This window comes from Phyllobates terribilis, unplaced genomic scaffold, assembly GCF_046119375.1.
Source record: "Phyllobates terribilis strain yellow unplaced genomic scaffold, ASM4611937v1 Scaffold_1__5_contigs__length_1240528914, whole genome shotgun sequence".
Taxonomy (NCBI): domain Eukaryota; kingdom Metazoa; phylum Chordata; class Amphibia; order Anura; family Dendrobatidae; genus Phyllobates; species Phyllobates terribilis.
This window is the reverse complement of record NW_027362761.1, coordinates 422,194,086-422,220,407: the sequence shown is the minus strand read 5'-3', so window position 1 is coordinate 422,220,407 and position 26,322 is coordinate 422,194,086. Positions and strand designations below refer to the sequence as shown.

The 26,322-nt window shown below is 43.2% G+C and overlaps 1 protein-coding gene across 1 annotated transcript in view; it reads left to right on the top strand.

The window, feature by feature from the left end:
* The window catches only part of DCP2 (decapping mRNA 2), a 28,580-nt gene extending 2,835 nt beyond the window's left edge, over nt 1-25,745 (top strand). Inside the window, exons 3-11 of the mRNA XM_073677274.1 lie at nt 864-991; nt 1,476-1,574; nt 3,277-3,429; nt 5,670-5,782; nt 6,902-7,009; nt 8,032-8,098; nt 14,323-14,436; nt 14,542-14,593; nt 18,311-25,745. Of these exons, the coding sequence (XP_073533375.1) occupies nt 864-991; nt 1,476-1,574; nt 3,277-3,429; nt 5,670-5,782; nt 6,902-7,009; nt 8,032-8,098; nt 14,323-14,436; nt 14,542-14,593; nt 18,311-18,492 (1,016 nt within the window). The 3' untranslated portion in view covers nt 18,493-25,745. The remainder of the gene's footprint in view (nt 1-863; nt 992-1,475; nt 1,575-3,276; nt 3,430-5,669; nt 5,783-6,901; nt 7,010-8,031; nt 8,099-14,322; nt 14,437-14,541; nt 14,594-18,310) is intronic.
* Nucleotides 25,746-26,322: the final 577 nt, after the last annotated feature.

Below are 26,322 nucleotides of genomic sequence, written 5' to 3'. Positions count from 1 at the left end.
TCACCAGTGTGCCATTACTGAATGCTTTATCCCGGATTCACATCATGTTTCGCGGGCCGAGTACAGACTGTGGTGCACAGACTGGCTGTAGAGCTCCTGAACGAACTAGATGGCCATATTTGCCCATGAGGCTGTGGAGTTTGGATCTGGAGACCCTCGGCTGGTCCATGCATCTCAGTCCGTTCTCGGCCCGCGAATCACAGATGTGTAGATCCAGCCTTACACATATAATGCTAAGAATCTCCGAGACTCTTGGTGATTGGCAAATACATATCCAAAGCCTGAAAATTTGTGCTGGACAGCTTCTGCTTTCCATAAAAGAAAACTTTAATGTTCATAATTTAGATTTTCCAACATGAGGGCGTCATTAGATGCCTGGCTGATAATGTGATGGAGGGGAAAGATCTTCAGTCCTGGAGCCACTTCTAGTGAAGGACTCCATTCTGGCTCATACAGGAGGTTATTGAATTGGAGACTGTCAGACATCAACATGTACAGGAGTTGTGGGTGTGTGTGTAAACAGACAAGCCCTTTAAGAGATCCATGTTGCTAGTTTTCCTGTTGGATCTAGTGCTGCTCCCCTGTGATTCGTTGGGTACATGTGGGTGGACGCTCGCCCGTTATTCAATCCTCCTCAATAAGTCTTCATAGGTGATCGATCCAAACTGCTCCTGCAGATACAAGGTGCCTGGGCCCTACTGATCATTGCTGATTGTCTCTCATATCACAATATCGGCTATCCAACATAATGGTTTATTTCCCAACCCAAATGAATATGCACTAAATGTACAACTCATGGAAGTTGCTCTTCACCAGTGGAATTTTTCGGTTCTGTCCCATACTTTCCTTTACAATCCTTGCACTTTTCCAGCATTGCCCATTTTTACTTCCCAATGGTGAAGATGTACAAAGGGTCTTGGATGAATGGAAGGAATATAAGATGGGAGTACCCACCTATGGTGCCATTATTCTGGATGAGACACTTGAAAATGTGAGTGATTTATGCAAAATGCCAGAGATGAGCAGATCTAGTTAGTAAGACTAGATGGAAATCTGACACTTTTTTGTGTACCTTGGTAGATAATATTTCTCAGATGTCTGTAATAGCGCACTGTCCTGCTCCGCAGTCTACAGCTGTTCTGTAGGGAGCATGCCGCAAAATACATAGACCTATTTATTATAGAATACCGTATATATACCGCATGGCCATATGTTCCCATGCTTTAAAAAAAAAAAAAAAAATGTGTATATATATTATTTATAATTCTATAAATATATTTTTTAAAGCATAGGAACATATGACCATACGCTGGCATACATCAGAGACATCCACCATAACACCTGGTGTGGCCTTACCTTCCACTGGAATTTCTGTAGTGTGACGGCAGCTAAATACAACCTGACCCTATAATTCTACTCATAATATGGATGTGTGAACGCAGCCGCACTCACTTTATCTACTTGTTTCTTTCCAGGTGCTTCTTGTTCAGGGTTATTTAGCAAAGTCTGGATGGGGTTTTCCAAAAGGAAAAGTGAATAAAGAAGAAGCTCCTCACGATTGTGCAGCTAGAGAGGTGAGGCGCTGCTCGTTTTCAGACTTTATTCTCATGATCACTCAATCTAGGCATAGTCATACAGGTGCTGTCCGGTTTAGGCGAGGGTTTCCCACATGGGCTCAGTTAGCTACATTTTGCAATGGAGATCTGGAAAAAAAAAGTGTATTTTTCATTTAGTTTATGATAACTATTTGTGCATTCTTTGTGTTCCCATATCTGTATAAGCCTTAGGCTATGTTCACACGATGCGGATTTAATGCGTTTTTGCGGCGGATTTTCGCTTGTAATAGGTCTGCCATGTACTGCAATGCAAATCTGCATGTGCTGTGCACATCATGTGGAAATTTCCGCTGCGGATTCGCATTGCAGTAAAAACCGCAGCAAGACCAATTCTAGTGCGATTCCGCTGCAAAATCGCAGCCATTGACTTGCATTGGACCGCATAAGATCCGCATGACTACACGTAGTCATGCGGATCTTATGCGATTTAATGAGCGGATGGTACCCGTGTCTGGAGAAGAGGAGACTCTCATCCAACCCAGGTACAATCGTACTTACAAGTTAAAAAAGAATTATAAAGTTAAAAATAATCATACCTCTCCGGTGCGCCCGGTAACTATGCGCTCTCCTCGGCTCCCACGGGTGATCTGCAAGGACCTACGCTGACGTCATTTAGTCAGCTGATGGTCACGCAACCATCACCTGACCGCTGACGTCATGGAGGGTCCTTTTACATTACCGGTACCCGCCACTGAGCCAGCAGCGACGCCGGGAGCGGACCGCTGCCGCCGGAAAGTTGAGTATAAGGTTATTTTTTATGTTCTAATTCTTTTTTTTTTTTTTTTTTTTTTTTTAAACATTATGTTGGTCACACAATATAAATCCATGCCGGTTGCATGGATTTATATTGCGTGACCAACTTTCAAGCATTTTTCCAAGTGATACTAAAATCGCTTGGAAAAGCGCTTGACAAAAGCATACAAAATCGCATGCTAAAAAAATGCTTGTCCCTGGCTGAAAAAACCACATGTCAAATCCGCATGCGTTTTTTCTGCCAGGGAGATGCAGATACGCTCAGGAAAAATCTGTAGCAATTCTGCATCGTGGGCGCATAGCCATAGATTACACCATCAGTATTGGTCTGCTATCACCCCAGCACTGTAGATTTATGGTGTGTTGCATTAGTGTTGCTCTCACCTTCTTTCTTCAGGAGTGCACCGCTCTCCTGTGTCCTGCTTGCCAGGGGCGATGCTCTCGCACCTTGGTCCATACTGTGCACTCTCCCATGCTGCAATAATCAGGAGTGCTGGAGCACCGTCACTGACCAGATCCCGTGATCCAGCCTCACAGCAGCACTTACAAGTGTGTGCTCCTCGCCGAGGAGTCCGGCCACCGCTGCTAGACTGCAGAGGCCACAAGTAGTAAACTATAAGATTAAAAAGTCCCTTCGTTTTTGAGAGCAGAGATGATTTTTGACGCAAGGTAAATTGCCACGTTGCTTGTTTTTACAAGCAATTTGCGATTTTACTTGTTTAGCTTGATGAGAACCCCTTTAAGGATCCTTAACAATTGTGCATCCTGTACTAAATCATCTGTGTTGGTAAATGTAATCTCTGTCCTGCCTGCCGCAATGTTTGATGATAACATCAGGTTGTATTAGATGTTGTTACTTCTATTGTGTTCTTCTTTTCCTCGCATGCTGATCTGATTCTTCTTTCAGGTACTTGAAGAGACGGGCTTTGATATCAAAGATCGTATCTGCAATAATGATTACATTGAGCTGAGGATCAATGACCAGTTAGCGCGCCTGTATATCATTCCTGGGGTCTCAAAGGACACAAAATTTAATCCAAAAACAAGAAGAGAAATCCGAGTAAGTGTACTCTGCTCGAAAGGTGTACTGAGTGTAAGGTCTCATTCAGATGTTGATCATTTTTCTCATACATAAAAAAAAAAAAAAAAAAAAAAAAAAAAAAAAACAGACTGTTCTTCATTGTTTTGAATTCAATTGATCAGTATTTTATGTGTCAGTTTTTACCATCAGTGAATTTTACTGATGGACCAAAAAAAATAAATGAAAAAGCATCTCCTGTCTAATTACAGTGTTACTCATGGACAGTACACTGATGCTATCCGAGATTTTTCACAGAGCCATTGACTTCAATTCATCATTGATCAAAAATGGACATACAGTTGTGCTCAAAAGTTTACATACCCCGGCAGAATTTTTCCTTTCTTGGCCTTGTTTCAGAGAATATGAATGATAACAAAAAAAACTTTTTCTCCACTCATGGTTATTGGTTGGGTGAAGCCATTTATTGTCAAACTACTGTGTTTTCTCTTTTTAAATCTTAATGACAAACAAAAACATCCAAATGACCCTGATCAAACGTTCACATACCCTGGTGACTTTGGCCTGATAACATGCACAGAATTTGACACGAAATGGGTTTGAATGGCTACTAAAGGTAACATCCTCACCTGTGACCTGTTTGCTTGTAATCAGTGGGTGTGCATAAAAGCTGAGTGAGTTTCTGGGATCCAGACTGACTCTTGCATCTTTCATCCAGCCACTGACATTTCTGGATTGTGAGTCATGGGGAAAGCAAAAGAATTGTCAACGTATCTAAGGGAAAAGGATATAAAAAAAAAAAAATATTCAAGGAATTGATAATGCCAGTCAGCAGCGTTCAAACTATGATTAAAAAATGGAAAATCAGGGGCTCTGTAAAAACCAAACCACGGTCGGTAGACCAACATAAATTTCGACCACAACTGCTAGGAAAATTGTTCGGGATGCAAAGAAAAACCCACAAATAACATCAGCTGAAATTCAGGACTCTCTGAAAACTAGCGGTGTGGCGGTTTCAAGATGCACAATAAGGAGGCACTTGAAGAAAAATGGGCTGCATGGTTGAGTCGCCAGAAGAAAGCCATTACTGCGCAAATGCCACAAAGTATGCCGCCTACAATACGCCAAACAGCTCAGAGACAAGCCTCAAAACTTCTGGTACAAGGTAATTTGAAGTGATTAGACTAAAATTTTACTTTTTGGCCACAACCATAAATGTTACATTTGGAGAGAGGTCAACAAGGCCAATGATGAAAGGAACACCATTCCTACAGTAAAGCATGGAGGTGGATCTCTGATGTTTTGGGATGTGTGAGCTACAAATGCACAGGAAACTTGGTAAAAGTTGAAGGAAAGATGAATGCAGAACGTCATCAGCAAATACTGGAGGCAAATCTGCACTCATCAGCCCGGAAGCTGTGCATGGGACGTACTTGGACATTCCAACATGACAACGATCCAAAACACAAGGCCAAGTCGACCTGTCATTGGCTACAGCAGAACAAAGTGAAGGTTCTGGAGTTGCTATCTCAGTCTCCTGACCTCAATATCATTGAGCCACTCTGGGGAGATCTCAAGCGCGCAGTTCATGCTAGACAGGCCAGGAATTTACAGGAACTGGAGGCTTTTTGCCAAGAAGAATGGGCAGCTTTACCATCTGAGAAATTAAAGAACCTCATCCACAACTACCACAAGACTTCAAGCTGTCATTGATGTTAGAGGGGGCAATACACGGTATTAAGAACTGGAGTATGTGAACTTTTGATCAGGGTCATTTGGATGTTTTTGGTTGTCATTAAGATTTAATAAGAGAACACAGTAGTTTGACAATAAATGGCTTCACCCAACCAATAACCATGAGTGGAGAAAAAGTATTTTTTGTTATCATTCATATTCTCTGAAACAAGACCAAGAAAGCAAAAATTCTGCCGGGGTATGTAAACTTTTGAGCACAACTGTGTTTTTTTTTTTTTGTGTGTGTGTGCACCACTCAGTCTGGAAAAACGATGGCCATATAAACTGCCCCACAGACTAGGATTGGCTCGTGTTCTAGTTGTCAGAAATGCACAATGTGGATGTCTGAATGAGGCCTAACCTGAGATGCCTCGTTAATTTCCTGGGCTGTGAAGAATATGCGGACGACGTCTGAATTCTTCGTCTGCTTTATCTATCTATTTATTTTTTTATGATGAATGAAATGAATTTGTGAAACTCTGATCACAGAATACAGCATCTAACCTTCTTGTTTTTTTTTGTCCTAGAACATTGAGTGGTTTCCAATTGAAAAGCTGCCCTGCCATAAAAATGATATGACACCTAAGTCAAAGCTAGGGCTGGCTCCAAACAAATTCTTCATGGTCATACCTTTTATAAGGTAAGTAAAATGAGAAACGTGCCAGCAATAAAGAGCATTTGTGATTGAGGGGAGGGCAGTGTGCACCCCCTGGGGTTCTGTACCCTGTTCTCAGTGGAGAGGTGGCCGTGCATGTTCTGGTACATAACTATATTCTACACCACTGGACGCAGTGTCGGTGTTTGAATGGGTGGGTTGGGGTGTTGCGTTATGGCTAGGGCTGTACTTTGACGTTATTATCACAGTACATTAAAATCTATAATTTGGCCTACTTACTGATTGGGTCCCACCCAAAATTACTTGCAAAATTACTTGCCATTCCTATACAATAAGAGTGTATACCACTCCATACTTATTGTACAAATGCAATGCAGACAGTAATGGAATGGACATACACCGATAATAATGTAATGTGCAAACACTGATATCACCACCATTTATGTGTTCCAGGTATAATATACATACTTTTTTGCATGTTTTGAGGTTCCTAAGACCTTTCACATTGACTACAAACCTGTAATGACTGCCAAGATGTAAAAAAGTCCTCAGTAGTATGATAATATCTGACCACAGAATAGTGCTTTCCCACCCCATGTGGACGAAACATGCTGATTCAGGGACTCGGACATGTCACTTGAGCACCCGCGATACTTCGTGCACACCCGAGCACCTTCGGCAACCTCTGATTAACGAACACTTGCTTTTATCACTAATGACTATCACCGTATCAAATGATTCTCCGTGTTGTGACGCAAAAATTTAGACCTAATGGATTTTTGTGTAGGTCGCACACGACCATTTACCTCCACTGTAAATCGCTTTGTGACAAAGTTGTGATTTCATTGTGTGGTTATGTGTTTGTTTTTTTAAATAGTCAAATCTATACTCCGGAGTAGTCAGATATCAAAGTTGCCATGTAGCCTTGGTCTTTCTCAGATTGCTCTAATCTGATATTTACGTGGCTTGCCCACATGTTTGGGGATAGCACAAGGGTTGTCATATTGGTTTTGACTGTGCCAATCCTTTGCTCTCTGAGAAAAACTGCCACTTTTCCCTGCACTTGTAAACCTCAATCATTTTCAAAAAGAAAACCTTACATTGATTTCCTTCATGTTCAATATTCTCTCTGCGTCTCCTTAGACCATTGCGGGATTGGCTTCAGAGGAGACTGGGCGACTCGTCAGATAGCGATAATGGATTGCTCTCCGCTGGAAGTACACCATTAAAACCAAGCACAGAAAAATCCAGGTAAGGTGTCATCCTGTCCTGAAATGTTTTTTGTGGCTTTGCTGGGTGGAATATTAGTGATCTAGGTGAATGGATAGTGTATTTATATGCTTTCTGGAATGGATGGGTAATTGCTGAGCTCTGTATGTATCGTAGCCATACAACAGCCACTAGCCTATTTATTTTTGGGCATTTGAAAGTGACTCATTATAGTTTTTGTTCCTAATAGATGACCGGATGGTTACAAATTTTGCAGTGAATCCAATTCTGGAGTACTCGCCAAAATGGCATAAAAAATGGTCCTTTAGGGCCAACAGCATTGCTAGTATGAAAAGAATGTGATGGAAATGAAAATCTGTCAGAGGAAATCTGGTCTGAATAAAGGGATGATCTTTTAACCCCCTTAGTACAAATTGATGTACATGTTAGTCATTTGGGGAGGGGTGTAATGCCCATGTGCAGAGAGGTCTCAGGAGCTGAGCTCTCTACACATGTGGTAAATGTTGGCTAACAGCAGCGGCTGGAGTTGAGCTCTGATAGCTGCTGTTAACCATTTAAATGCCGCTGTCATTCTCCTGACAGCAGCATTTAAAGGGAATCTGTCAGTAGAATCAACCCTCCTAATCTGTCTATATGGGCATGTAGGTCATTGGAAGCTGAATAAAATGACACCTTGATTTCTGCGATCTGATGTCTTATTCCAGAGAAATTAATATTTTCCTTCTATGCACATGAGCTGTTAAGATCTCTGGGCTGGACATAGATCTCCCCTAAAATCTGTCCCCAGAGCTTATTCTAAGTTATCTAAGCACGCTTTATTATTTTCATGCATTATTGCTATTTATTTACTGCAGGCTATTTGCTGATTTTATTTTTATCTTGGGCTTTGTCTGTTTAGTGGACAGTGTGAACACGCACCTACTGCATGTACACCAACTTATATTCCAGTTCATCTCTTTAGGGTTTTGTTTCTATAACATATTCTGTGTGTGTGTTCACAGTTCATCTATTCAATGTCAATTCTAACATGTATTCCCTTGTAGGCCCAGAATGCGCTGTATGCCTCAGTTTTCTGATCTTTCTCCGGGAGAATATTGGTCAAAGCCTAAGGTACAACAATAGTCATGTAATCCGTTATATAATCTCCAGTTGTCTGTTCTAGTAATGAACTTGTATTCTTTAGATAATGGTTCACTGCTTAGTTATAAGAAAAGATTCAGACATACCAAGATTGGTGAAAGGTCTTATTAGAATGTTTTGTCCAAAGAGATCAACCACTTTAATTATAATGGTCCCTCTATGAGCAACTGATCTCATGGTTTCCTGCAATTAAGATTCATCTCTGGAGATTCCTTGCAGCAAGTCGTCAGTTCTCTGCAGCGCCATCTTGGGGCAAATGATGCATTGCACAAATCCTATTTAAATCAATCAACTGTGTATAGACGTGAGGCTCTCAAGACATGTGGGGTCGGAGCTGACTCTTCTCTTAGTGCAGGATACTCTATTAGGGTGTATGAAATTAGCTCTTCTACACTAGGCAACCCCTTTAGAAAACAGGAGGTTGTTAATAGAAAAACTGACCAGCGCCTGCTAGCTAGTGTGAACAGGTGCCAGCTAAGTGTGTGTGTGTGTGTCTAATTATATATATATATATATATATATATATATATATATATATATATATATATATATATATATATATATATATATATATATATATATATATATAATTATATTATATTGTAAGGCAGCGCTAGTCATCATACTGGGGTTACTCGCTTCGCTGCTTCAATCAATGCACACGTGCAATGTCTTTACGTATTTTCTCACAATGCTGCAGTTTATTACTTCATAAGCCACAGTTCGCCGGGTCCAACTCCGTGGCACGCCGACACACATTAACACAATGTTAATGAGCCGAGTGGCACACAGGCCCACTTGCTCCAGGTTACAGCTTACGGCAAGGTAAAAATAGCAATGTTCATATCACAATGTCCATATAGCACAGGGTATTACCTTTGCCGGGTTTAGCTGTCTCAGTCCATTACGCTTGCCACCACTGTGGCTTTGTGGCTTCCCAGGTAGGGGTCTCTAGCTGTCGTCCCCTCGTAGGCTACTGGTATGTCTTCCACACTTGACATCCAGCCTGCGCCTTTCAGGGTTCCTCAACAAGCCGGCTCTCCCTCAAAGGCCACTGGCATCCACGCACAGGATCCGGGCTCGGCCTTTCAGGCTGCCAGGCTTCACTCTCGGCCTCACTAGGCCTCTCACAAACGGTGTCCCACACACATGGAGCTCACGCCTCACACCGAACACACTCAGCCCCTGGAACCTTAGTCAATGACATTAGCCCATTCCTTAGGGACCTACCATTTGTCACTGTCACTGACTTCGTCAGGCCACCTTTCCGGGTCGTAACCTTGTCAGGTCTCCCCCGCTCCCAGCGGTCAGTTGTAACCTTGTCAGGTCTCCCCCGCTCCCAGCGGTCAGTTGTAACCTTGTCAGGTCTCCCCCGCTCCCAGCGGTCAATCGAAACCCTGTCAGGTCTTCCCCGCTCCCAGCAGCGCAACTCACATGCCCTGGTATCTAAGGTCCAGTTCGACTCCGTACTGTCCCGTCCTCTATTGGGTCGTTTGTATGGGCTGCTCAAACCTGAGTTACTGGAGGTCTCACTACCTCTAAACCCACGCCCACTACTCTCAGGACATCTTGAAAGGTCCCTAACTTCAGCTGTAGCTGTTCTGTTATTTAGGGGGCCCTTTCTCTGTCGGGTCTCACTATTTCTAGACGGCTTCCATCTTCTGCTGCTCAGATGATGCTGTCTATCTACTCGCAGTCTAGCGAGATTCAATTGTTCTACCTCCTGCAGGTAGGTCACTCGGTACTCAATCAGCATGCGTATATATTCTAGGCTTTCTTCTGTTCCCACAGCGGAGAAGGACACCATGCCGTCTTCGTCTGGTATCCAGACCTGATGATCACGTGGACTGCTTACTTTCACCACACCAGACTTCTTGACCATCATCTGCATGGCTCGACCGCTTCTCCCAATGAGCTTTCTCACCAGAACATGAGGCACCCGGATGACCTCATCACTCATACTGTGAGCTTTTCTCCTAAGCTCCAGTTGTCCAACGGCTTGTTCCGTCTTCAACCTGAGAAACCGCTTCGTGCGAATACATCGCCAGTGCATGTCACTTAGGATAGCTACCCTCTTCACTGTGACTTTGGTCGTGGACAGGACCACCAGCTGTTTCGCTTCTGAGGTCAGGTACACCTTACAGGCTCCCACGGCTTTCTTAAACTCCTCATGCACGAATTCACGGGTGCACTCTTCCCTCAAGTCCTCGGGTACATCTACGAGGCACTTGTACCGAGACTTTTCGGTCTCACCAGTGGTTTCCAGACGATCAACCAGCTCAGGTTTCAGGGACAACTGACTTCCAGCTTCTTCACCCTGGATGCTTCCCCTGAGCTGACTCACAGCTACCAATTCACAACTTTTCGTCTTGACCACCTCCACTTCACCTTTATCTTCCAACACCATACTCTTAGCTCTCCTCAGGTCCACCTTCTCATGGTCTAAGGAAGTAAGTGCAACTTGTTTGCCTTTTCCCTTCTCCAAGGAGACCTCGTTCACCACGTGACACTTTGCTAGGCGACCTTTGAGCTGTAAAACTTCTCCTTCCAGCTCAGTTACTCGCCTCTCAGCGGCCCGTCTCTGAAGCTCTTCCTGCTTCAACTGCTCTTCCAGCAGCAGAGCTCTCTCAGACCTCTCCGTCTCCAATGTGCCCACTCGGTTCTCAATAGCCAGTCTCTCACGCTTCTCTTGCGTCCACTGGGTTTGTAGCAACTCCTTGAGCTGCTTGATCTCGGCTTCGACATCCACCGAACCCTCCGAGCCCACATCACTCGAGGAGGTATCTGCTTCATACCTCCCATCACCAGCGGTCAACTCCTGGCCCTGGTCTGTGGCTTTTCCGATGGACTCCTCCATCCTCTCTCGCTCAGCTTCCATCTTGCTGACTGTTTCCTTAAGGTACGTCTTCGCCTTCTGGAGAGCATCACAGGACATCTGTAGCTCCTTCACCTGAGCTTCCAGATCTAGGGTCTTTCCCCGGAGATCATCATTCTCCTCACGGGTGTCTTGCAGAGTGGTCTCAACCACTTGGCGCACTTGCTCTGCACCCGCCTTATCCTCCTCTAGTTTTTCCTTCACCTTGAGGAGATCCTCATAATCTCTCTTACTCTGTTGCAGTTCCCTACTGCGTTCACCACACTCCTTGGAGTCACACAGCTCCTGGTTGAGCTGTTTGCGCAGTCGTTCTAGGATTTGTTCGCGTCCAGAAACACCATCCTGCCGCGCCTCCTTCTCAAGCTTCAACTGCAAAACCTCTTCCTGGATTTTGTGGCGGTCCTCCTTAATTGCGTAGAACATTTCCTTCCACTGGTTAATTTCCTCGTTGCTTCCCTTTATATCTCGCTGTAAGTTCTTCACAAGCTGGTGTATTTTCTGCTGTTCAGACTCCAGGATCAACTGGTCTGAGGACACGTTCCCCAGGTTTTCACATAATTGCTGCACATCACTCTGACCCTGCTGGCTGATAGGCTCCAGCTCTTGGTCATGACTGGCCGCCTCCCCTTTCAGGGCTGTCGGATCCTGACTCGTCAGTCTCAGTACCGTACCGGAGGTTGCTACTGGCAACGTCATCTCCTCTTCTGCCTCTAAAGGAGGACCCACACTTGAAGCAAAGGCACACAGTACTACCCTCTCTTTATTTTTATTTTCAGCCAAGTCTACAGGAGCAACCTTTTTGTGGCCCTTGCGCCGTCTACGAGATGGGGACTTTCTCACCTCGTCTAGCCCCTCCTGACTGACCTCTCCTTCTACTTTCGTAGTGTCACCGTCAGCTACGGGGTCTGTGTCACTCCCCATGGTGTTGTGGACTAACAGGTCACCTCCCACTTTGACGTCACCCCCTTCTACTGGAGTTACCCTGTTATCAACGGTCACATTGTCATTTTTAGGAGGCACCAACCCACCACCAGTAACAATTTTCAGTTTTCTACACTCCACACTTTTGTGAAAATCCGCCCCTTTTTTAGACTCCGCCCCCTTTTTAACAACCACACCGGCAGGGTAATTTTTACACAAAAAATCAGCAGTAGTCTTAGGACTCAGTTCACAACATCTCTTACCACCTCCCCGGGCACTCTGGGACAACACTGGCGCCCCCGGAGAGTCCATAGAATGGTCCACTGCCGCCATTCCATATGGTGCCCACAGCTCCTGCGGTTCCTGCACCATGTCCAGTAAAAGTTTCCCAAATACCTGCTCCGGTCCCAACCGGCCCTTCAACCGCTCAATAGCTCCAGACAGATCTGCTGCTTTGCTCACAGCCATCGCAGTACACTGTTCACACTAGCACTTCAAAGCTCTCCTGGAAAATTTTTCGTGGCCCCCACCGAGCCACCGCAAAACCGGATTTGAGTGCGATGAGAATCTTCGCAACCCTGCCAAGTTGCCGCAAGATGCTTTAAACTTCGTGAGCCCCGCCGAGCCACAGCAAACCAGGTTTGAGTGCGACGCCAATCTTCGCAACCCCGCCGAGTTGCCGCTAGATGCTTTATCCACACTCGTCGTCCTGTGCCGTTGACTCTAGCAACCGGGCTGTCGTTGCCCGCATCCTCGAACCATATGTAAGGCAGCGCTAGTCATCCTACTGGGGTTACTCGCTTCGCTGCGTCAATCAATGCACACGTGCAGTGTCTTTACGTATTTTCTCACAATGCTGCAGTTTATTACTTCATAAGCCACAGTTCGCCGGGTCCAACTCCGTGGCACGCCAACACACATTAACACAATGTTAATGGGCCGAGTGGCACACAGGCCCACTTGCTCCAGGTTACAGCTTACGGCAAGGTAAAAATAGCAATGTTCATATCACAATGTCCATATAGCACAGGGTATTACCTTTGCCGGGTTTAGCTGTCTCAGTCCATTACGCTTGCCACCACTGTGGCTTTGTGGTTTCCCAGGTAGGGGTCTCTAGCTGTCGTCCCCTCGTAGGCTACTGGTATGTCTTCCACACTTGACATCCAGCCTGCGCCTTTCAGGGTTCCTCAACAAGCCGGCTCTCCCTCAAAGGCCACTGGCATCCACGCACAGGATCCGGGCTCGGCCTTTCAGGCTGCCAGGCTTCACTCTCGGCCTCACTAGGCCTCTCACAAACGGTGTCCCACACACACGGAGCTCACGCCTCACACCGAACACACCTGTCTCAAATTAAGCAGGGTTTATATATCCTGTGTGTGCGCGCGCGCGCACACACACACACACACACACACACACACACACACACACACACACACACACACACACACACACACACACACACACACTGACAGGACCTTAACTGTGTGCATCAGGACCTGTGTGATGTCACGGTCATGTGACCAGTCCGTTAAAGGGGAAGGTACATGGTCCGGTAAACACATCCTGGACCATTTACAGTAATGCTAGCAAGCTGCTGCATTACTAATATATATATATATATATATATATATATATATATATATATATATATATATATATATATATATATATATATATATATATATATATATATATATATATATAATGCACAAAAAAATGGAGTAACCAAGAACCATGGGATAAAAAATCATCACCAATACAGATAAATAAACAGATATAAGGAGGAGACAGAATTACACAACATCATAATCCCAAGGAGGATTATGGACTAAAGCCTACAATTTATGGGGCAGGAAGGAACCTGCTAATTAAAACCACCTACAGCCAATCGGAGTAGGAGTGCACATGTCACAGGAGTTTACTACAAACAGGAAAACTGACCAGTGCCTCCAGATGTGTATTCTGTTCATTGCTTTAAAGGAATATTCCCCTGTTCAAGATCCTTTGCCAATATGTAGTACATGTAGTAATAATATTAGCAAATATCTCCTATTAGAAATGTAGTATAGTTCTTCTGATTTTCTGTGTCACTTATCCCATGTGCAGGGCATTGCAGTAGCTTAGATATCCATGGTTATGACCACTGACAAATAACTGTCATTATATGAGTGGTCGTAACCATGGATACCTAAACTACTGCAATGTCTTTCACATGGGATGAGTGACATGATAAATTAGAAGAACTATAGTACATTTCTAATTGGAGGTATTTGCTAATATTTATTATTATTATTATACCCACTGCATATTGGGATATGATTTTGAAGATGGGAATACCCCTTTAATGCAGTGGGTTTGTTAAAGTGTGTTTTTCTTCTTGTCTCCTGGGGGGTTTTAGAATCAAAACCTTAAGAGCAACGGTAAGAAGCAACATCAAGATTCTCAAAAGAAGAAGGCAAACGGAGTCCACAATCCACAAGTCAAGCAACAGCAGCAGCAAAATAGTATTCTGGTAGGGTGTGACACCTATGAGACGATCTTGTAACCATCTTGACCTGTATCTTTAGGGCATTAAGACAGTGAACACATTGTTTTTTTGTTTTCTTTTTCTTTGTAGAAATCTGAGCGAAAATTAAATCCTAGAAGTCTGGATGACACTTTTGATGGGGGTAAGTATCTTTCTTATCATTTTAATATTTAGAATTTTTTTTTCCTCCTGTCAGCAGGATTTCACATCGCAAACTATTTATATGTATAGAAAAGATGAAGTTGCTCCCTGAATGGCTAAGGATGATTGCTCTGGAACAGTGCTGGCGAACCTATTGTACGCGTGCCAGAGGGGGCATGCAGAGCCCTCCCTTAGTGCGCGCGCCATCGCCTCAGCACTAGCACTTCTGGATCGGGCCCGGCGGGTGAGGACTCTGAGGCTGCCGACGCCAGCCCCTACTTCAGCTAGATGTGCGTTCTCAGAGTCACATCTAGCTGAAGTGTATTGCAGCACACAAACTTGCCAGGCCCGTGCACCGCAATACACGCTGCTGGCCGATCAGAGACCAGCAGCTGAGGTCAGCGTACACGCGACTGGGCACATGGTAGTGACGTCATGCGCCCCCCATCGCTTGGACGTTGAAGTCAGCTGCCGGCTTCAGAGGAAGGAAGGCGAGAAGGAGTGTTTTATTATGTGTATTTGTTTTGTTTTTTTTATGCGATGAACAGCGGTGCTGGCAGGATGGGGGGAGCATATACAATGATGGGGGATATACCAGGATTGGGGGCGCATATACAATGATGGGGAATATACCAAGATTGGGGGAGCATACACAATAATGGGAGGCATATACAGTGATGAGGGATATACAATGATGGGGGGGGGGGGGGGGGGAATACAGCAGGATTGGGGGCGCATATACAATGATGGGGAACATACCAAGATTGCGGGACCATATACAATGATGGGGAATATACTAAGATTGGGGGCGCGTATACAATGATGGGGAACATACCAAGATTGGCGTAGCATATACACTGATGAGGGATGTACCAGGATTGGGGGCGCATATACACTAATAGAGGATATACCAGGATGGGGGTGCATATAGAATGATGGGGGGATATACCAGGATGGGGGTGCATATACAATGATGAGAGATATACCAGGATGGGGGCGGCATATACACTGATGGGGGGGGGGGGGATATACCAGAATGGGGGCAGCATATTCATGGATGGGGGAGCATATGCAAGGAAGTAAGAAGATATACAAGTATGGGGTATATACCAGGATTAGGGGAGAATACACAGTTGAAACCAGAAGTTTACACAAACTATATAAAAAGACACATGCACGTTTTTCTCAATACCTGACAGGAAATCAGAATAAACCTTTCCAATTTTAGGTCAATTAGGATTACCATAATTTTTAAAATTTGCCAAATGCCAGGAGACAGAGAGAGAGAGAGAGAGAGAGAGAGAGAGAGAGAATTTTAAGGCATTTTTATTACTTGCTGCAAAGTCAAAAGTTTACATACACTAAGATTACTATGCCTTTAAACAATTCTGGACTGCCCATATGACGAGGTCAAGTGTTTTGAGGCTTCTGAGTTTTTTTGGCAACATCTGAGTTAGAGACACACCTGTGGATGTATTTTAATGCACACCTGAAACACACTACTTCTTTGTGTAGCATGATGGGAAAGTCTGAAGAAATCAGCCAAGGTATCGGGAAGAGAATTGTGGACTTGCACAAGTCTGGCTCATCCTTGGGTACAATTTCAAGATACCTGAAGGTGCCTCGTTCATCTGTTCAAACAGTTATACGCAAGTACAAACAAGATAGGAATGTCCAGCCATCATACCGCTCAGGAAGGAGACTGGTTCTGTGTCCCAGAGATGAACGTGCTTTGGTCCGACATGTGCATATCAGCCCAAGGACAAAAGCAAAAGACCTTGTGAAGATGATGACGGAAGCTGGTAAGATTGTGTCACTATTCACAGTGAAACGAGTACTGTATCAACATGGGCTGAAAGGCCACTCTGCCAGGAAGAAGCCATTACTTCAAAAGTAACATAAAAAAAGCTAGATTAATGTTTGCAAATGCACACAGGAACAAAGACCTTACATTTTTGGAGACATGTCCTGTGGTCTGATAAAACTAAAATTGAACTTTTTGGGCATAATGACCATCGTTACGTTTGGAGGAAAAAGGGAGAAGCTTGGAAGCCTAAGAATACCATCCCAACTGTGAGGCATGGGATGGCAGCTTCATGTTGTGGGGTTGTTCTGCTGCAGGAGGGACTAGTGCACTTAACAAAATAGATGGCATCATGACAAAAGAAGATTATGTGGCAATACTGAAGCAACATCTAAACACATCAGCCAGGAAGTTAAAGCTTGGGCGGAAATGGGTCTTCCAAATGGACAATGACCCGAAGCATAATGCCAAAATGGTAACAAAGTGGCTTAAGGATAGCAAAGTCAATGTTTTGGAGTGGCCATCACAAAGCCCTGAACTCAATCCTATTGAAAATTTATGGGCTAAGCTGAAAAGGCAGGTGCGAGCAAGGAGACCTGCAAACCTGGATCAGTTACACCAGTTTTGTCAGGAATAATGGGCCCAAATTCCAACCAACTATTGTGAGAAGCTTGTGGAAGGAGATCCCAAACGTTTGACCCAAGTCATTCAGTTTAAGGGCAATGGTACCAAATACTAATGAAATGTATGTAAACTTTTGACTTTGCAGTAAGTAATAAAATGCCTTAAAACATTCTCTCTCTCTCTCATTATTCTGGCATTTAGCAAATATTAAAAATGATGGTAATCCTAATTGACCTAAAACTGGAAAGGTTTATTCTGATTTCATATCAGATATTGAGAAAAACATGCACATGTGTCTTTTATATAGTGTATGTAAACTTCTGGTTTCAACTGTACAAGGAAGGGAGATGTACATGGATTGGGGGAGGCATATAAATGGATGGGGGATATACTAGGATGGGGGGGGCATATACAAGGATGAAGGGCATATACCAAGATGGGGGTGAGCACATTCTTTATATCTGCAGTCTCATACCCCTGTTCCCGTCTATGGCTGCTCTATGCTGCCCCCGCCTGCTCTCTATAGGAGTTGGTTTTTTTAAACGAAAACCTCAGTATTCAGGTTAAATTGCCGTGTTGGCACTTTGCGATAAATAAGTGGGTTTTGGGTTGCTATTTGGGCATTCTGTCTCTAAAAGGTTCACCATCACTGCTCTAGAACATTGAAACTGCATTACTGCCGTAGGAAATGCGGAATGTGCTACATAATGTATATATAACATATTGGAAAAATTAAACTGTAGTATTACTATGAAAAATTACAGTAAAAAAGAAGGTACTTAGCGCAGGAGGAGGCAGCGGCGCTGGGTAGGCAATAGAGCTGGAGTGACGGGCTTCAGATATGCAAATGAGACTGAAGAGCCATTTGTAGATCAATTGAAAAGCTGATTTCTCAGTAACTGTAGAACGGGCTGGTCATGTAAAGGTATTGCTGGACTTCTCTTTGAAAGAGCTACATGTGCATATAAATAGTTTGAGGGCATAAAATCCTGCTGACAAATTCACTTTAAAAAAATGATTATGAACAATGTATGTTATATTTCCTTTTACAAAGTTTTCTAGTTCTACAAGGCGCTCGTGAGTGTGGAACTAGAAGGTTATCAGAGTCCCTATAGTGCGTTAAAACTGTGAAACCTTTCCTAACCTCCCTCCAGTGTTGGGTTACCTTTTCAGACCTTCTGTGTCGGTGACCCCATAACTGCAAGGAAGCACGTTGTGATCACTGCCCTGCATTACAGCAATCTACCTTTCTTCAAAAGAGATTTCATTAGTATACCTCTTTTTTCCCAGACACTGTGTATGGTGGTAGTATCCCCGCTGAAGGCCAGCAGTATGACCACGCTATAGCTCAGCAGTATGACCACGCTCTGGCTGAGGCTTGCAATGGTGCTCTGGAGTATCCCTTCTCTTCTAAAGCCTTCCTAGGATTCCGATTTGACAAGGACGCCATCATGAAATCCTTGGATTTCTGAGCCACCAGCAACTGCACAAGGTTCTGGAGTGCTGCGGCGTTGCAGCCAAGAGCATGTTTTAATCAAGCCTTACCTTCCTCAGGTTTTTACAAGGATGTGCAGGGATTTACTGGGGGCTAGAGAAGGTCTGTCCTATGGACAGGACTTGATTCTGTTCATTCTATGTAATTGTGAGTATCTGGTGGTGTGGGGGGGTCTTTCCGTCTTGCACTGTTTGTTTTTTTTTAAATATCGTCTTTTTTTCTTCTTTATACTACACACGAGTACCTTTCAGGCTGTGTGCCCACTATGTGTTTTTTAAGCGTTTCCGCAGCGGCAATTCCGCTGCAGAAACGCGTAAATGCTTGGTAGAAGGTCTGCATTGTTCACCAATGATAATCCGCATGTGCTGTGCACATGCTGCGGAAATTTCCGCTGCGGATTATCATTGCGGAAAAATCTGCAGCACTATCAATTATTTTGCGGAATCGCTGCGTTTTCGCCGCCATTGACTTGCATTGGACCTCATGGAATCCTCATCACTGGATCTGTACATGCGGATTCCATGCGTTTCAATGTGCGGATGGTACCCAGGTTTGGAGAAGAAGAGACTCCTCCGGACCCGGGTACTATAGAACCTGTAAAAAAAAGAATAAAATAAAAAATAAATATTATACTTACCTTCTGATGTCCCCCGGCCTCCTTGTCTCGGCTTGCCGGCATCTCGCGGTAGACTAAAGGACCTGCGGTGACGTCATTTAGTCATGTGACGGGTCACGCAACCGCTGACGTCGGCAGGTCCTTTAGTCTAGCGTGAGCTGCCGCCAAGACAAGGACACCGGGGTCCATCAGAAGGCAAGTATATATTTTTTTTATTTTTTACCATTCTTTCGGTCACACTATATAAATCCATGCCGTTTGCATGGATTTATATAGTGTGACCAAGTTGACAAGCACTTTCCAAGTGATGCTAAATTCGCTTGACAACTCGCATGTGAAGAACGCTTCACATCCGCATGTCCCTGGCAGGAAAACACATGTACAATCCGCATGCATTTTTTCTGCCAGGGAGATGCAGAAACGCTCAGGAAAAATCCGTAGCCTTTCTGCATCGTGGGCACATAGCCTCCGTGTTGAACTCTCCTGTCCTACATATTCGCCGGGCGTTGCCTAGATGTGGTTTGTCTTAACAAACTGTTCTAGGTCTTCTCCTCCCTGAGATACATGTGACACTTGGTTTACTATATAGCTTACTTGTGTAGCTCGAATGTAATATGAATGCATTGTCAATGGTGACTTCAGCCTTGCTGCACACCACTTGATTGGGGGGGGGGGGGGTCTCTAGTTTTGTTGCCTTGTATTATATGCACTGCACATTACCCGACATTAACCTCTTCAAGTCTGAAGAGGGCTCACAATTTTCAGGGTGGAAATTTATTGTCTTTCCCTATAAATGCAGCATATATCTACTGTAGCATGTCTATCGTGACTGCGGACCCACGCCTATGACTGGGGAGGACACAGTGGTTATTCCTTTTAGCTTTGAACTGTATTTGGAATCTTCACACTAATGTGAAAAGACGCAAGCTTTCCTCGGCTTCTATCGTGTGCCATTTTTGCCGCTGCTCGTTCATTTAGAAATTAGCCTGAGATGTGAAGAACATTGAGGAATGTATTTACTAGGGGATCATGTGCCTGACAGTAGGCCCCCTCCCTGTTATTTTGGTGGTCCTATAACCTGACTGTGAGCCGGTGCTCTTTCCCACCACCTCTCATGTTGTTGTTTTTTTGTTTTTTTTATTCGCAACAACTCTCTAGGGTGGCAGGACCACTTTTTATTGCAGATCAGGACATTATTTTACTGTACGTCTTTGTCTTATAATAGACAGATGGGGAAGTTCTGCACTGATACGCCTTGTGCTGTCTGTAAGGAAAGTACTAGATAAGCATCATACCCCTGAGGTTCCCTGGGACTGCAGCACTAGTTACTGACTTGGGACTGATTGAATTCTCACCTACGCTCAAGGAACAAATTTAAGGATTCTAAATACATGGCTACTTTCTTCCAAAAAAAACCAGTGCCTCGTGTGTCTACCAGATGTATTGCTGCTCAGTGCCATTTATGGCAGTATCAGGCACCTATAGACAGGTGTGGCACTGTTTTTGGGAAAAAACGGCCTTTTTAATTTTTTTTTTTTTTTGGACAACCTGTTTAACCACGTTTGTGTAACACAGTCCTGTGATCAGTCATTTTAGGCTTGATCATGATAACAGGTAGACTATGTTTTTTTTCCTTATTCCGCTGGTCTACATATGGTTCCTACCATGTGTGATCTATACAAACGAAAGCTTTGGTAGGTGCATGGCCTCGATGAACGTGTCCGTCTACCTAGTCAGTTTTGTAATCTGTTGATTGGCCTGATATTAGAAAAGTAATACTTGAAATCTTAATATGCAAAAGGACCATGTAAGAAGTAGGCTAAGATCCTGGTGGAGCAGCGGGAGAGTCCTAGGACACATGACTTGCCAGATGCCACCCACTGAACAGAATGACCATTATAATAAAGACATGGGGCGTCTTTTTTAATATTTTATAATGAATGCTACAAGTTTCCTCTTCTTTACTCACTGTATGACTTCTCACTGCTGTGAAATCAGGTTCTACTTTTTTTTTTTATTTATACTGTTTAATCATGAAGTAAAATCCTCTTGTAATATTACCCTAATTTCTGCTGTGTTTTTAGTGTAAATCAAGATCTTTTCATTCGGGTTGGTGGGACTATGTCCGAGGCTATGTGTACAGTAGTGTTCAAAATAATAACTCTGTGTTCAAAAACAGGAGTTAAGCCGAAAATCTTTATACTAGTTATTATTTCCGGCATTGGGAACATTGCACACTGTTTTCTAATTCAAAACATGAAAAGAAATGTATATATTTTTTTAAAGACTTTACAGAAAATAACAAAAAATGAACATTGCGCTGTTCTAAAAAATAGCAGTGTCTGCATTTGTCTTTACAAACTCACAATATGTACTCCTTTTTTTTTTTTTTTTTTTTTTTTTTTTTTTTTTGAGGATTTATCATTCCTATGAATCACTAACCTAATAATTAGCTGTATACCCACAGGTTTTTTTTAGAACTGCTTCACATCTATGTTGCATAGAGTCAACCAACTTCTGGCACCTGTCAACTGTTATTCCAGCCCAGGATGCTTTGACTACATCCCACAATTTTTTGTTGGCTTTGCCTCAGAAACTACATTTTTGATAGAACACTTGTGGGGTGACATCGGATTAAGGTCCGGGGATTGGGCTGGCCACTCCGTAACTTCAATTTTGTTGGACTGAAACCAAGATTTTACTCGTTTATTGGTGTGTTTAGGGTCGTTGTCTTGTTGAAACACCTATTTTAAGGGCATATCCTCTTCAGCGTAAGGCAACATGACCACTTCAAGTATTTTAATATATGCAAACTGGTCCATGATCCCTGGTATGTGGTAAATAGATCCGGCACCATAATAAGAGAAACATGCCGATGTCATGATGCTTGCACCGCCACGCTTCACTGTCTTCAGAGTGTACTGTGGCTTGAATGCAGAGTTTGGGAGTCGTCTGACGAACTGTCTGTGGCCCTTGGATCCAAAAAGAATAATTTTACTTTCATCAGTCCACAAAATGTTTCTCAATTTCTATTTAGGACAGTTGATGTGTTCTTTGGCAAATTGTGTCCGCTCCAGTACATGTCTTTTTTTAACAGTGGGACTTTGCGGGGACTTCTTGCTAAGAGATTAGCTTCACACAGGCGTCTTCTAACTGTCACAGTACTCACAGGTAACTTGAGACTGGTCTTTGATCATCCTGGAGCTGATCATTGGCTGAGCCTTTTGCCATTGTGGCTATTCTTCGATCCATTCGAATGGTAGTCTTCTGTTTTCTTCCACATCTCTCTGGTTTTGCTTTCCATTTTAAAGCATTGGAGATCATTTTAGCTGAACAGCCTATCATTGTCTGCACTTCTTTATAAGTTTTACTCTCTCCAATCAACTTTTTAATCAAAGTACGCTGTACTTCTGAGCAATGTTTCGAACGACCCATATTTCTCAGGCTTTCAAGGAGAAATGCATGTACAACATGTGCTGGCTTCACCCATAAATAAGGGCCACCTGATTCACACCTGTTTCTTCACAGAATGATTGACCTCACTAATTGAACTCCGCACTGCTATTATTTTGAACACACTCCCTTACAATTAATTATTCAAATACACAGACTCAAAAACATGCAGATCATGAATGTGGAGTCTGTTGGTTTTCTTAGAATCTACTGCACCAACTGGTAAATTGTTTGACATGTGGTAATATAATTTATACCAAAAACAGGGATTAATCTCGTTCGTCATATTGGACTGCTGTTATTTTGAACACTACTGTATATGGAATCGGCACAAATCCCCCTAGTATATAGATATACTAGATTACATGTGTGACGACTAGTAACCTGGCTTACTATACCCTTGCCAATTTTCTCCACGAGCTTTGCAGATTATTGTTGGCTTGGAAGCGATCCTTTCTAGAATGTCGTTTTAGTGGCACCAGATGGTGCTGCATTTACAAGGCACAGAGACACCTATGCTTCTAGATCTAATATTAAAGAATAGTTTAACTGTGTAGATAGCTTTGATATGATTATTTTTATATTCACACCATTTGTGTAATCGGCTCCTATACAGATGTATGTGTTTCCATGGTTACAGACTACAAACCTCCCCTGTGTTTCTCTTCTATTACTGTCTGTAGGTAAGTGGAGGAGCTCCTGACTGCCGAATCAGACTAATCATTATGGGCCCCATTGATCAAAACTGTCCAAAAGAAAGGAAAACCATGAAAACTCAGCTATATATTTTACCAGAGCACTGAAAGCTGATTGATGCTGTGCGCAACAAGGCCAGTTTTGTGTTTGGCTGTAACCATGGTGACACATAGGTCTGCATAGCATCTGTAGATCTAAAATGGTATTTTTAAACAAGAGTATTTGCAGTTACTTAGTTTTTTTATTTCATTTATGTGCACACAGCCTTTATAGAAAAACTGTCACCTCTATGTATGTGGAGTAGAATTTTCTCTACTTTCACTTTGTGTTCTGGACACAAATAAGCCGAGTGAGGCTGCCGGTAGCATGGGGAGAGCGGCCTGATGGTTCTGTCTCCATGAGCATGATGGTAGATGACATATCTCCAGTAATGTGTGTGCATTATTTCAGCAGTACTTTTAGTTTTAGCAGAATGGAAACATCTGGTTTATAGGCTGCATTCAGGGAACGGGAACATATAGGTTTACATGATGAAGTTCAGAAATGTAACTGAAGAGTAAAAGAGCCTGATGACCTGCGGGGCTTGTCCGAGCGGCTGGAGGGCTTGAAAGCCAAGTTGCCTTTGAATTTCCTTTACCCTAAATAGGTTGGGTGTGTGCTCATGTTGCCTTACAGACGCTGGTACACCTGCAGAAGACACGGCGCCGGCGGTGTTTTTCCTGAAGTTTTTTCTTTGACATGTTCTCTGACTTTTTTGCAGCGACTTTGCTGCTGGCTTTTTCAAAAAAATGTTTTCATTTTAATTATTTTATTTCCTATATATAAATAGTTAGAGGTTTCCAAGCAGAAGCCACCTGAAGAGTGGGGCGGTCACAACTTAAAAGAAGGAACATATGCACACGGAAAAGACTTGCTGTGCATATCTTCATAATTTTTAATATTTCTGGCTGGTTCCACTTTTAATGTTTTACATGTAAGTTACATATCACTCCGGTACCTTGGTGTGTATGGTGTAGGCCTGGTGAGTGCGTTGCGGAGGGCCCTATGCCTGCATTCACACCATGAACTCTTGATTTTACAGATTGTCTGCACTTAAGTTAGGTTACTTGTGTTTTTTTCTTTCCTTTTTTTTTTTTTTTTTTTTTTTTCATGTGTTTTTGTCTCGTGTTGGTATGTCATGTTTTAACAAAGCTGCTTAGTTTTTGATACTTCCTGGTGTTTGGCTTTGACAAAACTTTTTGGATATGGTCATGTGCAGATTGCATACGTTTTTTATGCATTTCCGCAGCGGAAATGCACTAAAGACACGTGTATCTAATGCAAAATTATGGGAAAAAGTCTGCACATAAAGCGCAGCGTACCCGCAAGAGAAATTAGCATGCTGCGGATTTTATAGACGCACCGTGGGTCAGTTTACTCTGCATAAAAAAGCATTAGGCAGGAGATTTCTATAAATCCCATCCACTTTGCTGGACCTGTAAGACGCTGCATTTTTGATGCAGTGTAAATACGCAGCGTCAAAAACTCATCGTGGGCAAACAGCCTAAAACAGGTTTTTCTTGGTGCTTTCCTATTTTCCAGATGGTGAACCCAACATGCCAGCAGCTTCTGGAAACCAAGGTTGAATGATCCGGCTTTGGGAAAAGGAGTCATGTGGCCGCTGTAGATTGTAAAGTGGCCGCGGCAGGTTTCATGCCACAATTAGTTCAGTGCTAGATTTTGTGGCAGTAAGGCCACGTTCACACGTTCAGTATTTGGTCAGTATTTTACATCTGCATTTTTCACTCGCTCCTGGTTTTGGCTTACAAATACTGAAGTGGTGACGTGTTTCCATGATACTTTTCCTCTGATTTTGGCTTACACATACTGATATAAAATACTGGCCGACTACTGAACGTGGCCTTAGAGTTTGCTCCCCGCGCAGCGTTCCTGCGTTGATGGCTGCACCATCCCGGTCTTATGTAGAATTGCCTTTCACTGATGTAATGTGATCTGTACTGTTGACGCTGTTTGGCAGCTGTAAGTATCTGGAGTGTTTCTCTTGAGTATAGTGATACTGTGAAGTTCTTTTACCCCCATGGAGTGAAATCCCCTCTGTATACATTTCTATGTGAACACTTCTGTGCGATCGCTGCTCCGCACAAACATTGGTAGTGGATCAGCAGTGCGGGAACCAGTTGACTCAGTCAGACTTTTTTATTTTATTGTTCTCTTTTTTTTGGGATCCATGTTTTTTTTTATTAAACAATGGCCCCAATTAAAGAGGTTGTCCACTTTGTGATTGATGGATAGGTCATCAATGTCTGATCGGCCTGGGTCCGGCACCCCCATCAATCAGCTGTTATTGATGTCGGCTGGAAGTGCTCACTTGCGGAACTGCTCCGTCTTCTGATAGTGGCTGCCGCAGGATACTGCACATCTGCTTCTTATTGATTTAACTAGCAAGAGGATGTGTAGTACCAAGCCCTGGCCACTATCAGAAGATGTAGCAGCTCCGCAAGTGAGCACTTCCAGCCGACACCAATAACAGCTGATTGGCGGGGGGTGTCAGACATTGATGACCTATCTATCAATCACAAAGTGGACAACCTCTTTAATCATTTGTGGTTTATTAAAATCACTTTTTTTTTCTGCCTTGTGATATTCAACGATGTTTTGCACCAAATTCTTCAAAATGCATGTGATTCATGAATTTGGAGGCAATAAATGCTCCTTACTTTTCTCCTTAATCAATCTTTGCGACTCTTTAGCGTCAAAATTCCTATAAACCGTTACACATTTGTCTAAATATGCTCTAAATGTAAAAGTTCAACAAAAATCTGACTCCAGGCAGGAACTGGAGCGAGAGATGCCAAAAAAAGGACAAGTTATTAAGTCACATTTCACGAATCTGTAAGAAAAAAAAATCTGGAACAGCAAAGTTGACGAGGAAAAATGAAAAGTGGCGTTCAATATAGAGAGAATATGGTGCAAATACTAAAGTAACTAAAAAAGAACAAATTACTCCAGAAAAACAACAGCAATGATGAATTAGGGCCAACG